At 41.3% G+C, this 11578-nt stretch overlaps 1 protein-coding gene across 2 annotated transcripts; it reads right to left on the bottom strand.

Moving 5' to 3' along the window:
• Nucleotides 1-169: 169 nt before the first annotated feature.
• On the bottom strand, nucleotides 170-10081 carry cstf1 (cleavage stimulation factor, 3' pre-RNA, subunit 1). Of its 2 annotated transcripts, none has more exons than XM_085353702.1 (6): nucleotides 10033-10081; nucleotides 9496-9708; nucleotides 8293-8570; nucleotides 8014-8211; nucleotides 7533-7923; nucleotides 170-466 (listed from the first exon to the last, which is right to left on the bottom strand). In XM_085353702.1, the coding sequence occupies exons 2-6, from the start codon at nucleotides 9662-9664 to the stop codon at nucleotides 207-209; spliced, it is 1296 nt and encodes a 431-aa protein (XP_085209828.1). In that variant the 5' UTR covers nucleotides 9665-9708; nucleotides 10033-10081; the 3' UTR covers nucleotides 170-206. The 2 variants fall into 2 exon arrangements, with proteins under 2 accessions (XP_085209828.1, XP_085209829.1); XM_085353703.1 differs by having other exon boundaries at nucleotides 9496-9680; nucleotides 10033-10080.
• Between the last annotated feature and the right edge of the window lie 1497 nt (nucleotides 10082-11578).

Raw genomic sequence — 11578 nt, 5'->3', positions numbered from 1 at the left:
AGAAATGTGAGGAGAGTGTTACCACTGAAGTTTCTACACTCTTTAATAGGTCATAAAAAAGAAAACCACATGACTGATTTTTCCTCCTAAGTACTGTCTCTCTGATTCCACTGTCCTCTTTCCATTGAACTGAAAATGATTGAAGAAGACTGAGTGTTTGCTGAGGTCAGGGAAGGCTTCACAAGAGTCAGACATCCTCCTGTGGCTCAGTCTGTGGTTGTGCGGCGGTACCAGAAACGGGCCCTGAAGTCATCACTGCAGGTCATGAAGCCCGGGTTGGTTGGTGAGTGGACGATGCAGCGGACAATGTTATTGTGACCCAGAGACAGCAGGTTTTTCCTCTCGGCTGTGCGGGAGTCCCAGCAGCAGAGGCTGATGGTGCGCTCGTCAGGCAGCAGCACGTAGTCCTCCGTGTGGTTGAACACGCCCTGCGTACGGTGCATCTGACGGCCGCTCAGCCCTGCGCCTGCAACAGATGAGCCCGACAGGTCAGTCTAAGTAACTGAGCATTAAAAAAAAATGCTGTAATCATTTTCACTGTACTTTCAAGTAAATATCAGCTGATAAATGCTGTCCTTACTTCCCATGCTTATCAGCTATCATGTGTACTAACAACCGATACCCAAAAACTAAAGTGCTCAAATTATAACAGTGAAGGCCAGATTGTGTGTTAGCGAGTTACTCTACAAACATCCAAGTATAGTCAGTCCAACTCAAACACAGAAAATAAGTCAAGCGTTGGAGAGATGCCAGCCAGAGCCTGACCACCGATGAGGAAGCGCTCACAGAGAAACAAGATATTTGGGCTCACTTTAGCTTCTGTCCCTTAGAACAGAGATGGATGTGAATCTGTTTCAATTCAGTACTTTCACATAACAAAAAACTGTCTCATTGGTGAAATGATGTCATGGTGAAACAAAGTGAACTGAGGATAGACAATATTATTACTGCCTAAAATCACAGACACTGATTCCAAACAGGTTTTCCTTTGGGCCTTTAATAATGAGCATCTCTGTGCATGTGTGGTATCTGTGTAACACACTGTAGTATGTATCTTCTTAGATGCACAGCACATCCCTTCCTGAGAGTAGGCAGCTCTCAGAGACATGCGACCATAAAACACGTGTAATTGATAAATTGTATAGCTTATGCCAGTTGAGCTGGATTCCAGCCAGTCTATGCTCACTGCTACTGCCCTCATGCATGTGGCGAGTGTCAAAAGTGATACTGTGAGTGCTGGCGGATGGTGTTTTGTTATCATTTTGGTTGGTTGCGAACCGCTAAACTGTTGAGACTGAACAGGTTGGATCCTACAGGTGTTTCTACGATGACTCACTGCAGAAGTGGAGCAATAGAGCTGCAATAGTTAGAGAAAACTTTTCAGCAAGCTTTTTAAATCTTTTACAGGAGAAGAGAGCAGCAAGTCAAGCTTGCCTCAAGTTGTGTAAACTATGATGACAACACAGTTTGCATAATAATAACCAAAAGCGCAGACTATAACCGTAAGCCACTTTGCAACCCACCTCAAACGTAGCTCCTCCTTTCATGATGCCTGCTCTGTTCTGTGCTCACTACTTCACTGTTTTGCTTTCCCACTGTGGACATAGAATAGTGGGTTTTACGGCTCTCTAATAATCACCTCTGACTACGGTGGCCCTGACTGAATTAAGCTTGCACGGATACACCAAAATATCAGCTGTGGCTTGTAAAGTACACGTTATTTATGTGATCAACACACAGAATGCCATGATTCTGTCACATTGACTGCCATTCACAAAAAAGGCAGTACAGATGAGTTGCAACACCTCTAACATCATCACACTGAGCTGTGTACCCATTCCTCTGCTCTTCACTCAGCTGACTCACAACTGCACAGCAACACATAACACCAACCACATTATCATGTTTGTTGCTAACACGACTGCGTTAGCACTGATAAGCAACAACGATGATTCCGCAGATGCCGATGAGCCAGTAGCTGTCAAACTGGTGCACAGACAACAATCTCTCAACGTCAACACAACTAAAGGTCAAAGGAGCTTGCAAAGAAAAGCGTCTGGACTTCTTTAAGTTACTTGAAGACGTTTCACCTCTCATCCGAGAAGCTTCTTCAGTTCTAAGGTCAAATGGTGGAGAGTCCCAGATATAAACCTAGTGGGAGTGACCCCCCACAGAGGGACAAAAGGACCCCCTGATGATCCTCTAATCGCCTGAGCCAAGGTGACTGAGAACCTTCACAGACATAACACAACTAAAGAGCTAATGTTGGATTTCAGGAAGACCTGACCCACTCATCATAAACTGAGATTGTTGGAGGATCAAGTTCGTCTGTGTCCATATAACTGAAGACGTCTCACACAAACAACACCATCTCCTCAACAAAGAAAATTGTTGCAGAAACTACACTTCCTGAGAAGGCTAAAGTTAACAAGCGGCTATGCAACAGCTTTTATCCCAAGGCCGAAAGGCTTCTCAACACCAGGCTGCCTACCAGAATCCTCCTTACTGCCACACCCCTCCAATAACCGACTGATAGAAACACTCACTAATGCACAGACACTATATCCAAACGACAGACTGGCAGTCTTATACTGCTCTTGAAGAACGCACCTGACACCTGTCGTGGTCATATCTCTAAAGGCAAGGCATTATAGTCAGCTTAATCAGCTGTTTCTTCTTTATTGCACTTTTTCTAATGTAATTTATATGTTGCATATTTTATATTTTCCAGTTGGTTTATGGATTACATATTTATTTTGCATTCATATTTGTAAATCTTGGCATCTGAGCATGTTTTGTTATTTGCACTGTGTGTACACTGTGTACATGGCAATAAAGTTTACTTTCACTTAGCTGCTATTTGTCTTTGAGCAGCCGGGAACTTTTCTTCTTCTTGTCTCCAGTGACTGATGGAAGTGGACGTGGAGATGACTTGGTGACTTTAGGAACTATTCGTGTAGTACAGCATTTGATTGTGTGCCTACAGCTGCCTGATGTATGTTAATTTGCCACCATAAGAATGGTGATTGCATAACTCTAAAAATGAACCACACTGCAATCTTGTGCATGCATGAATGCTATTGGTTTGTCCCTGTACCCGTAAGAACATCACAAAGATGGAGAAATCTTCTCCACAGGCTAAATGACAGCGTGTTTATGGGTCAGATTAGAAGTTGCAGGGATGATGTGTGTTGCAGATCTCATTACAGATGCAGACACATCTCCAACCTAGAGCGTTACCAGTAGAAATCAATGTGATCTCTATAACACTAAGATCTCCAGCAGTGATGACTTGTCCAAACTTTGCCTGCAGAGTAATCTCACAAAGAATAACAGTACTTTTCTCTCATACTGAGATACAGGTTACCCAATTTTCTCCTTTTTGTAGACTTAGGACATTCACAGAGAGCAATCACGGCAGTGTTGTTGATTCCCTGCTAATATCAAATGCATAAGTGCTGAATGTTAGCAGGCAGCATTGTAGATAATATACTTGCTATATGACAGCAAAACTATAACTACCAGCATGTGAATGAGCAGCTGTGTAGTTAGGACTGCTTCTTCTTATACAGCATTTGTCTAGTCTAACTGAACTCACCTCATTCACAACTATTCACACAGGCATGTTTTTCTGCACCTAAATCCAGCACTGGATGCATCGGAAAACTACTTGGGGTTATTATCTTGTCCAAGGATCGAACAGAAACCTTCCAATTAGTACTTAGTAGACTAAATTATACAATTAAGCTCTGGTTTCCTGGGTAACCCTTTTTTTAAATGTGTAGCCTGTGCATAGGCCACACATTTATCTATAGTTATTAATTACTGTTAAATAAGCAGGGCATTGAAGCCCACAGGTTCCTTAAGAAAAGAATCAAAACCACATTAACAATTTTGAAAAAATCCCCCCAGTCTTTGAGCACAACGCATTACTACATCACTGTGTCTGCACCCACCACCCCCGAATTCTCAAAGCACGCCACAAGGGTTTTCTTATCAGATAAACATTCACAAAAAAATCTGAAACTATGATCATTCTTACAAAGGAGGAAGGAAGTGGCAATGCAACACGTCTGCAGACCCTCCAACATAGCGTCATCAGGCTCTTGATTTGGCAGGAGTTTTTGCAACATTTATCAGAACAGCAGTTGAAGACGGAACAGTCACGATTACTCATAATCTGACTCAGTGTGATGAAGATTGTAGGGAATGAAATCTTTTTTTACTGAGATCCAGCACTGCCAGCTGAAAGCTACTGTATATTTAAAACACAGCGTGGACCTCGATCACACTGATGTCCCAACAGCAGGTAATATGTAGCATCACAGAAAATAAACCAGTGAAGGCACGATGACCTGGTTATTGCAATAAAGTAAAATGTAATCCAATCAGCTGACAACAAGTTCTTCACTGCAGTTAGAAACATTAACTCAGCATTGCTCTGCTAGGGGGCAGTGTAGTCTTCACAAGCCAAAGAGCATCAAACCTAAACAGGCTGTAAGGGAGCAAGTGTGGCATGGACTTTCAAATCATTAACAACGGCAGATTAGGAGAGAAAAAATAAATAACACACACACTTCACATTTCACTGTGTGTTGTACTTGTATAACTATGCACGTGTCAACTAAACAATCTTGAACAGCTCATGCTGCTACACCACCATCCATAGATGACACTTTTATTTCTACATCTCCTCACTGTACTTGTCATTTCTCTCGTGAGTTACTGAGGATTTTGGATTTTTTTTGATTTTCCATCAGTAAGCTCTGCTGTTTTTGCCTCTGTTAGCTCCTTTTCACTGCTTTACTGAAACTATATATTTATTCTCTAAATGATCAATGTGAAATGGCCAAATATTACTTGAAACAGATACTGGTGGTTTTAAAAATGTAAATAAAGCATAACTTATCTCGTGATAAAAACTCCTTGATGACAGCACTGATCATTTCTATGCTACAGAAATGGTTTTCATGACCAACATAAACCACATCCAGGAGCACTTCATGCACTTTTTACTGTGCTTGTAGCACGTTCAACTAAACGCACTTAACCACACAAACTTATCATAAATTTCTCTCTCCTGACTGATGAAAATAATCAGGAGCAGAATGCTTGTAACGTTCCATGATTTTAAAGTGTCCAAATAAAGCTGCATGCAGCCTGTGACTCTATCAGAGGGAGAATGTTACAGCCCACCACAGACGGTGTTATACTGTCACAGCAACAGGATAACACAGCAGAGAGAGCAGCACTAAGCCACGAGGACGCTGACACACTTCCTGTTGAAATGCCGACACTGGTAGCACTTACAAGAAGGCACTTTTTTTTTTAAATCTCTTAAAAATGTTTAAAAAATACTTGAAGTTTTAATTGACATTTTTACAAAATGACCATTTTGAGAATAAATATATAGTTTCAGTAACAGCCATGAATAGCAGTGAACAAAGGTAAAATCAGCAGTGCTTACTGATGGAAAATTGAAGATATCCTCAATCAACTTGCCTCAGTATCACTGTCACAGATGTTAGATGGTAATATGTTAATATGATAAACATCAGGTAAATTTGCAGTGACCGTGGTTCAGTTGTTCAGGCAGTGACTGCAGAGGCAGAGTCCAGTGACTCTGTCACCCATGTTGGATCTCGTCCAGTATAACTGTTGATAACATAATGATATAAAGTGTGTGGCATTTGTTTGTTTACTTATAACTGTCATAGTTTATCTCATCTCCATGACGTTTAGTGGGTTTTTTACTCACTTGACATGTTACGCATCTAAAATGGTTGGGAAGTGATAAGGGGTCACATGCCTGCAAAACCTCTATAGATTAGATATTTATAACATCGTGTAGATGGTATCTGCAGAGTGCGTTGAGAGAAATGACAGTAGAGTGAGGAGATGTAGAAATATAAAGGGTCGTGTGTGCAGATAGCAGTGTTGCAGCATGAACTGTTGCACATATGGAAGCGTAAACAGAGTTTATGCTTAAGAGTTTCAGACGCCACTTCTAAAAAACTGCCATTTTTATTGATTTGAAAGTCCATGCACACTTGCTCACTTCCACTGACTGTGGATCTACTGTAACATTATATAGTTCCCATGCTACAATACTGCTACCATAAGTGCTTTGTCTCTTTCACAGCATTACACAAGTCATAAAACTGTAGAATAACACGTGAAATTTACAAAGCATTGTGGATCCATGTGACAAAGTGACACCCAGCTTAAGTCCATTCAGCTCATGTTTGTATCATCTTAGTGTCTCTCCTGTAACTGCAGCTCATTCCTCTGGTTTTTACAGTGTTGAGCGCCACGTCTCTTTTTTCCTGTATTGTTTCCTTCTGATTTGTTTAATTAAACACTATTAAATGTTTCAATATTATAAAAAAATTAAAAGGCGGATAAAATGGCATCATAAGTGATTTTTTTAAACTAAGGCGACCTCTAGTGCTGACTGACAAATAGGATCCTTATTACCACTGCATTATGATCATGCTTGATGGAGACGTTACAGAACAGTGCCTAAAAGCTGATAAATAGGAGTAAAAACCCTTTTTACTCAAGCATGGCACGCTAACACTTATCAAGATGAAACACTGCATATATCCATTTAGGAATTTTAAGGGACAAATGCAAAACATAACACTCTTGGATTTTCTCACACACACACACACACACACACACACACACACACACACACACAATGTGGGAGAAAGCGCATTTTAATTACGTTGACGTCAGCTAAGCTCCTTACTGTAAGTACTATCCAACCTCTGTCATTTAAATCCTAATAAGAATTTTTAATCAAACCACCTGTTCAGCAGCTGGAGAACAGTAAGCTTTGCCACTGCTTCCATCCACAGCACGGTTATGAAACTAAGAATTAAAAATCATTACAAAAAAACAACACAGGGACGGCAAACACATGATCCATGTGAAATTCTGTTCAATAGTGTCAATATGATACACAATCGTGTGTGAAATATAGAAATATAGATGCTGAGTAACATAGCAAAGTGTTAACAGCTGGGCTTCAGTCAGAAGCTGTGTGTGCTGTGTGGATGCTTTCAGTTCTTTTTTTAAAGTTTTATTTCTGTGCTGGACTAAAAACAGAAATGACATCCATGCTGAATGTTGTATAGATGTACAACAGGCACGTGCCAAATAAACTTTTGTTAAAACAGCCAGAGAGCTGACTTTTTTAGTTGGTTAGTTTGTGTTGTTTTACTTTATTTCTTGCATTTTTTTCTCTTTTCATAGTCTATACACTCGTGACAGAAACAATACATTTATATAAACTATATTTCTGGTCATATGTCTCAGCATGAACAGCTAATATGCACACTAGATAAATGTAATTCTTGAGTGTTAGAATTTTAAATATGAATTTGCCATAAACTTGTTATAATATTTATTTTTTATAGGTTTTAAATGTTGCAAGTAGCTCACTATAGGTAAGTTATGCATCAGCAAACCTGTGACTGTGAATGCTTTAACTGCCATAGTTTAGAATAACAGCAAATCCTCCCTACCTGTGTACTTGACCAGAGTCCTGCCTGTTGAGATCTCCCAAAGTTTGACCACCGAGTCTTTCCCACTGGACAGGATGTACTTGGAGTTCTTGGAAAAGATGGCGGAGCACACCTCCGCTCCATCATGTGCCTTCTCAAAGGTCGTCACGCAGCGGTTAGAGATACCGTCCCACAGCTTGATGCTGCCGTCCTTGCTGCAGGTGACATAGCTATTAGCTGTGGGGTTGTAGCTGACCCCGCTGATGGTGTCTGTGTGCTGGTCCAGTGGGTTGCAAGACACGAAGCACTGGAAAGTGTTGACATCATAGAGGCGCAGGGTGGGGTGCTGCGTCCCCACTAGCAGGAAGTCACCAGAGGGGTGGAAGGAGATTGAACGCAGCATTTCTGCTTCCTGTGGGTAAATCGAAAGGCGACAACTGGATTACAAAGATTTGCATTTATATACATCAGCTTTGGCACTTTGGATTTGAATATGTCCGACCTGTATATATTTAAAGGCTCTTTTTGCAGAGGGCTTGGAGTAGTCAAACAGTTTGAGGGTGTAATCTCTGGAGCCAGATGCCAGAATCTGTTCGGTGGGATGGAAGGCAAGGCAGGTGACTTCATCGACGTGGTCGTACAGCGTCCGAATCACAGGGTGATTCTCCATGTTTTGCTGCGCCGTCTCATTCATCATCACCTGATGTATGTAGAAATGAAAAAATGTCAGTGCACTGGCTTAAAAACATCCAGCATGCCTGTGCTGTCTGAGCTGCCTCACCTCAATGGGCATGGCACTCTTCGCCAGCATGCGCTCAGTATCCAGGATCTTGATGGAGGCGTCAGCAGAGCCTGTAGCGATCAGCTGACCATCTCGACTGTATGTAGCAACGCGGCAAGGGCCCTTGTGAGATGTGACGTAGCAGGTCTCATACTCTGACGCCTCTGGAGACATGGTCTGGACGTCTGCGTCAAATTCCAGATCGATGCCAACACCCGGGGCTACAGTATCGGAGCGACCGATCGCATACTGAACAGCACTATCGTCATTTTCCATCCCTGTAATGGATTATAGGTTGTAGTTAGGATCTGAAGACATACAGTACAAAAACCAAGATGTGGATGAAAAACTGCTACAAAGGCCTGAGAATCTGAGATTATAACCCCAGATAGAGGAGATTAGATAACTAGATAGACAGAATAAATAAAGCCAGTAAAAGTAGCACCAGTAGAAGACTTGAAAAATCTGCCCTAAAAGAAAGTCAGTCACTCTATAATCAGTCATGTTTTTCTTTTTCAAGCTGTTTTAGTGTGTTCGGTCTGAGCTTCATAGTCCTGAATCTTTGTCCTAAGGGCAGAGGGGAAAAGACAGTGTCCAGGGTGAGCTGCATCCATTACGACACAGCTGACTTTTTAGCACATGTTTCGTGTATATGTCAGTCAGAGGTGGCAGACTGGAGCTAACCTAGCAGAAAAATTAGGAGGAAGCTAAAAGCAAAGGGTCAGCAGTTTGGAGGCATTTCACACTGCTATGTCTACTACGTCAGCCTCTTTTCATATCTTTGCAAAAGTTTTAACTTAACTGGAAACTGTGGTTATGCCACATGAGTGTTTCGGAGGATGCAAAAGGGAAAAGTCCTGCAACTGTAAATGGTGCTGCAGTATGGCACACACTAATGACTCTCACTTTCAATCAAATCAATCAAAATAAGACCAGTGCAAACAAGCAACGCATGCAGAGCAGAGAAGAGTGTGACTGATAGATGATCCCAAAGGTCTTACTGAAGTGGAAGAGTGCATTCTTCAAGCAAGTCAGAATTAGCATTATTTGTTTCACTTCAAAAACAGCTCGTCTTATAATTAAGCAAAAGCTATGACGTCGGTGTCGGCTGTTTCTTTTAATTGCACAAAATACTTTTAGGTATCCCCCACCCTCCACCCCAAGATGCTGTTTTCAAGATCAGAACATGGTCTCAACTCTTACCTATCTTTGCCAGCTGCATGAGCTGCTCAGAGGGAGACACAACGCTCTGTGGCTTCACCTCATTGATGAGACTGTTGGCGATGCTAGTGTATCCATCGTAGAGCAGCTGGCTGATGATAAGCTTGTACAGGTGCTGTCGGTCCTTCAGAGTCGGTTTGGGACGAAACATGTTGGGCCACTGTCACCTAAACCGGGTCGTGACAACTGTGTGAACTAAAGTCGAAAACAAAATGTTAACAACCTGCCCCAGGTCTATATTAGCGGATTGGGTTAATGTCAAATCACAATATTAGCGAACACCGTTAGCTGTAGGTATGCTAACAGTGTGGCAGTTATAAGGAATGAATGGATGTGTTAGCCTTGCAGCTAACAACGTTAGCTTTGTTGCTACAGCGATGACAGAACTAAAAAAGAACAATGTGTCCATTGTGAACCATGAGCCTGTGCATTGTCCAAAAGAAGCGGCACATGCTACTTAACAACATAACTGTAAAAAATTATCTGTTTTTAACATTGAAACACATAAAACATACCAACCCTCTTAAAAGTTCCAAGTGCGCTTCTTGATCCGAACGTCCGTTACGTAATACGTATTATGCGCACTACGTCACCGCACAGAAAAGCGTCATATCCGCGCGACGCGTTTCTGGAGCCGCCATCTTGCTCAGGGGCTCTGGCTAAGGTTTTGGCCTATTCCGATACAAAATACCACGCTTTATGCTGCTTTTTGTTGTTCAAATGAAAATGATAATAGAATAACCTTCAGCTAGTGAAAGCCGTTTAATTTGATACATCATAGTTAGAAATCCTTTTAAGCTAATGGTTTATTGACCCCTGAAACCAAATGAAGGTAATGCTGATTAGAATACGTTAAATAAAAAAGAACATATAAAGTAATGTATTGAAAAGATGTTGAAAATTAAGTTTGTCAGTTCACTATATCTGACATTGTGCCCTGCAAATTATTGAAATGAATTATGAATTATTAAAATGAGCACATTGTAAAATATTTCTCATTTCACTAATGCCTTATACATTAACAGTTATATATACCCCAAACTCCGTTTTTAATAGACAAAGATCCCGTTGGGGTTGCATCAGAAAGTTATGGTATAGGCTTTAGATGGACTTGTGTGAGGATTCTCAAAGAAGACATTTGTGGATATGTAACCGGTGTGATTCTGCGTTGTGTCTGATAAAAAAGGTAAAAGAAAGAAAGACCTCCAAGTAAATAATTTGCCCACTCCAGCTCCTCTCCCACAGGGGAATTGTAGAAAAAGGGGAGAGGCAAAAGGGGTACACTGTATTTATAGTATTGCACCAAAGAAGAAGAAAAGAATGAGGAGGGGCTCTAACTGATAATGAACACAACTACAGGCTTGGAGGTCCTAAAAGTCAGGTATAAAAGGAGAAGTTTGGGGGTTTAGAACACATTTTGTGTAATTATAACAATGTTATTTATGACTCTGTTACATTCACCCCCCAAGAATTACACAAAATCCTAAAGGGTACACCAAAAAAAAAATATAAACCCACAATAACAGATACAGTGGCCTCAAACAAATTCACATCGCATATACAATGAATTAGATCAGCAACATAGCTTCCTCCAAGGAGGATAAGAGACCTGAGACCTGCTCGGCGCCTAGCAAGATCCCAGGACTTTCTATAGACAAAATGAGGTGCCATTTACACCACACAAAACAGGCCATAATATCTATGGGCATCACTATCAGACTGCACAGACTGACAAAATACAATGGACTCTGTGCCTGTATTATTCTTTTCCAAAAACAATAGCAATGAAAAACATACAGAAATAAGCAAATTCACACATCAATAACCGCTGCTTGAACAGGTTCAACACCAAGGAGTGTTTCAAGTTGAGCCATTGATTCAATCAAGCGACGAACTGGTTTAATGATTCTACCAAAACGTGTGGTAAGTCCTTGATCCACGTCCACATTTTTGGGTTCAAGAGAATGAAAAGTGTGGGACGGGAAAGCAGCAGGGGAGCCTGGGGAGGCTCCATCACCAGCCAGCCCACCAAGATCAGAAACACCCATTATGGGAGGGGTCCCAT

Source organism: Diplotaxodon limnothrissa, linkage group LG5 (assembly GCF_057381915.1).
Source record: "Diplotaxodon limnothrissa isolate DT_005_m linkage group LG5, D_limnothrissa_male_GT1.1, whole genome shotgun sequence".
NCBI lineage: Eukaryota > Metazoa > Chordata > Actinopteri > Cichliformes > Cichlidae > Diplotaxodon > Diplotaxodon limnothrissa.
Note: the sequence above shows the minus strand (reverse complement) of the source record. Positions and strands in the feature narration are given on the sequence as shown.

Bases quoted from the DNA above. Each gene is read 5' to 3' on its own strand.
- cstf1 (XM_085353702.1), bottom strand. From the start codon at position 9,664: ATGTTTCGTCCCAAACCGACTCTGAAGGACCGACAGCACCTGTACAAG. The intron at 7,924-8,013 runs GTCGGACATATT...ATTTACCCACAG, and splicing joins GAGCCTTTAAATATATACAG to GAAGCAGAAATGCTGCGTTC. The intron at 467-7,532 runs GTAGGGAGGATT...CATCTGTTGCAG, and splicing joins GACTCTGGTCAAGTACACAG to GCGCAGGGCTGAGCGGCCGT.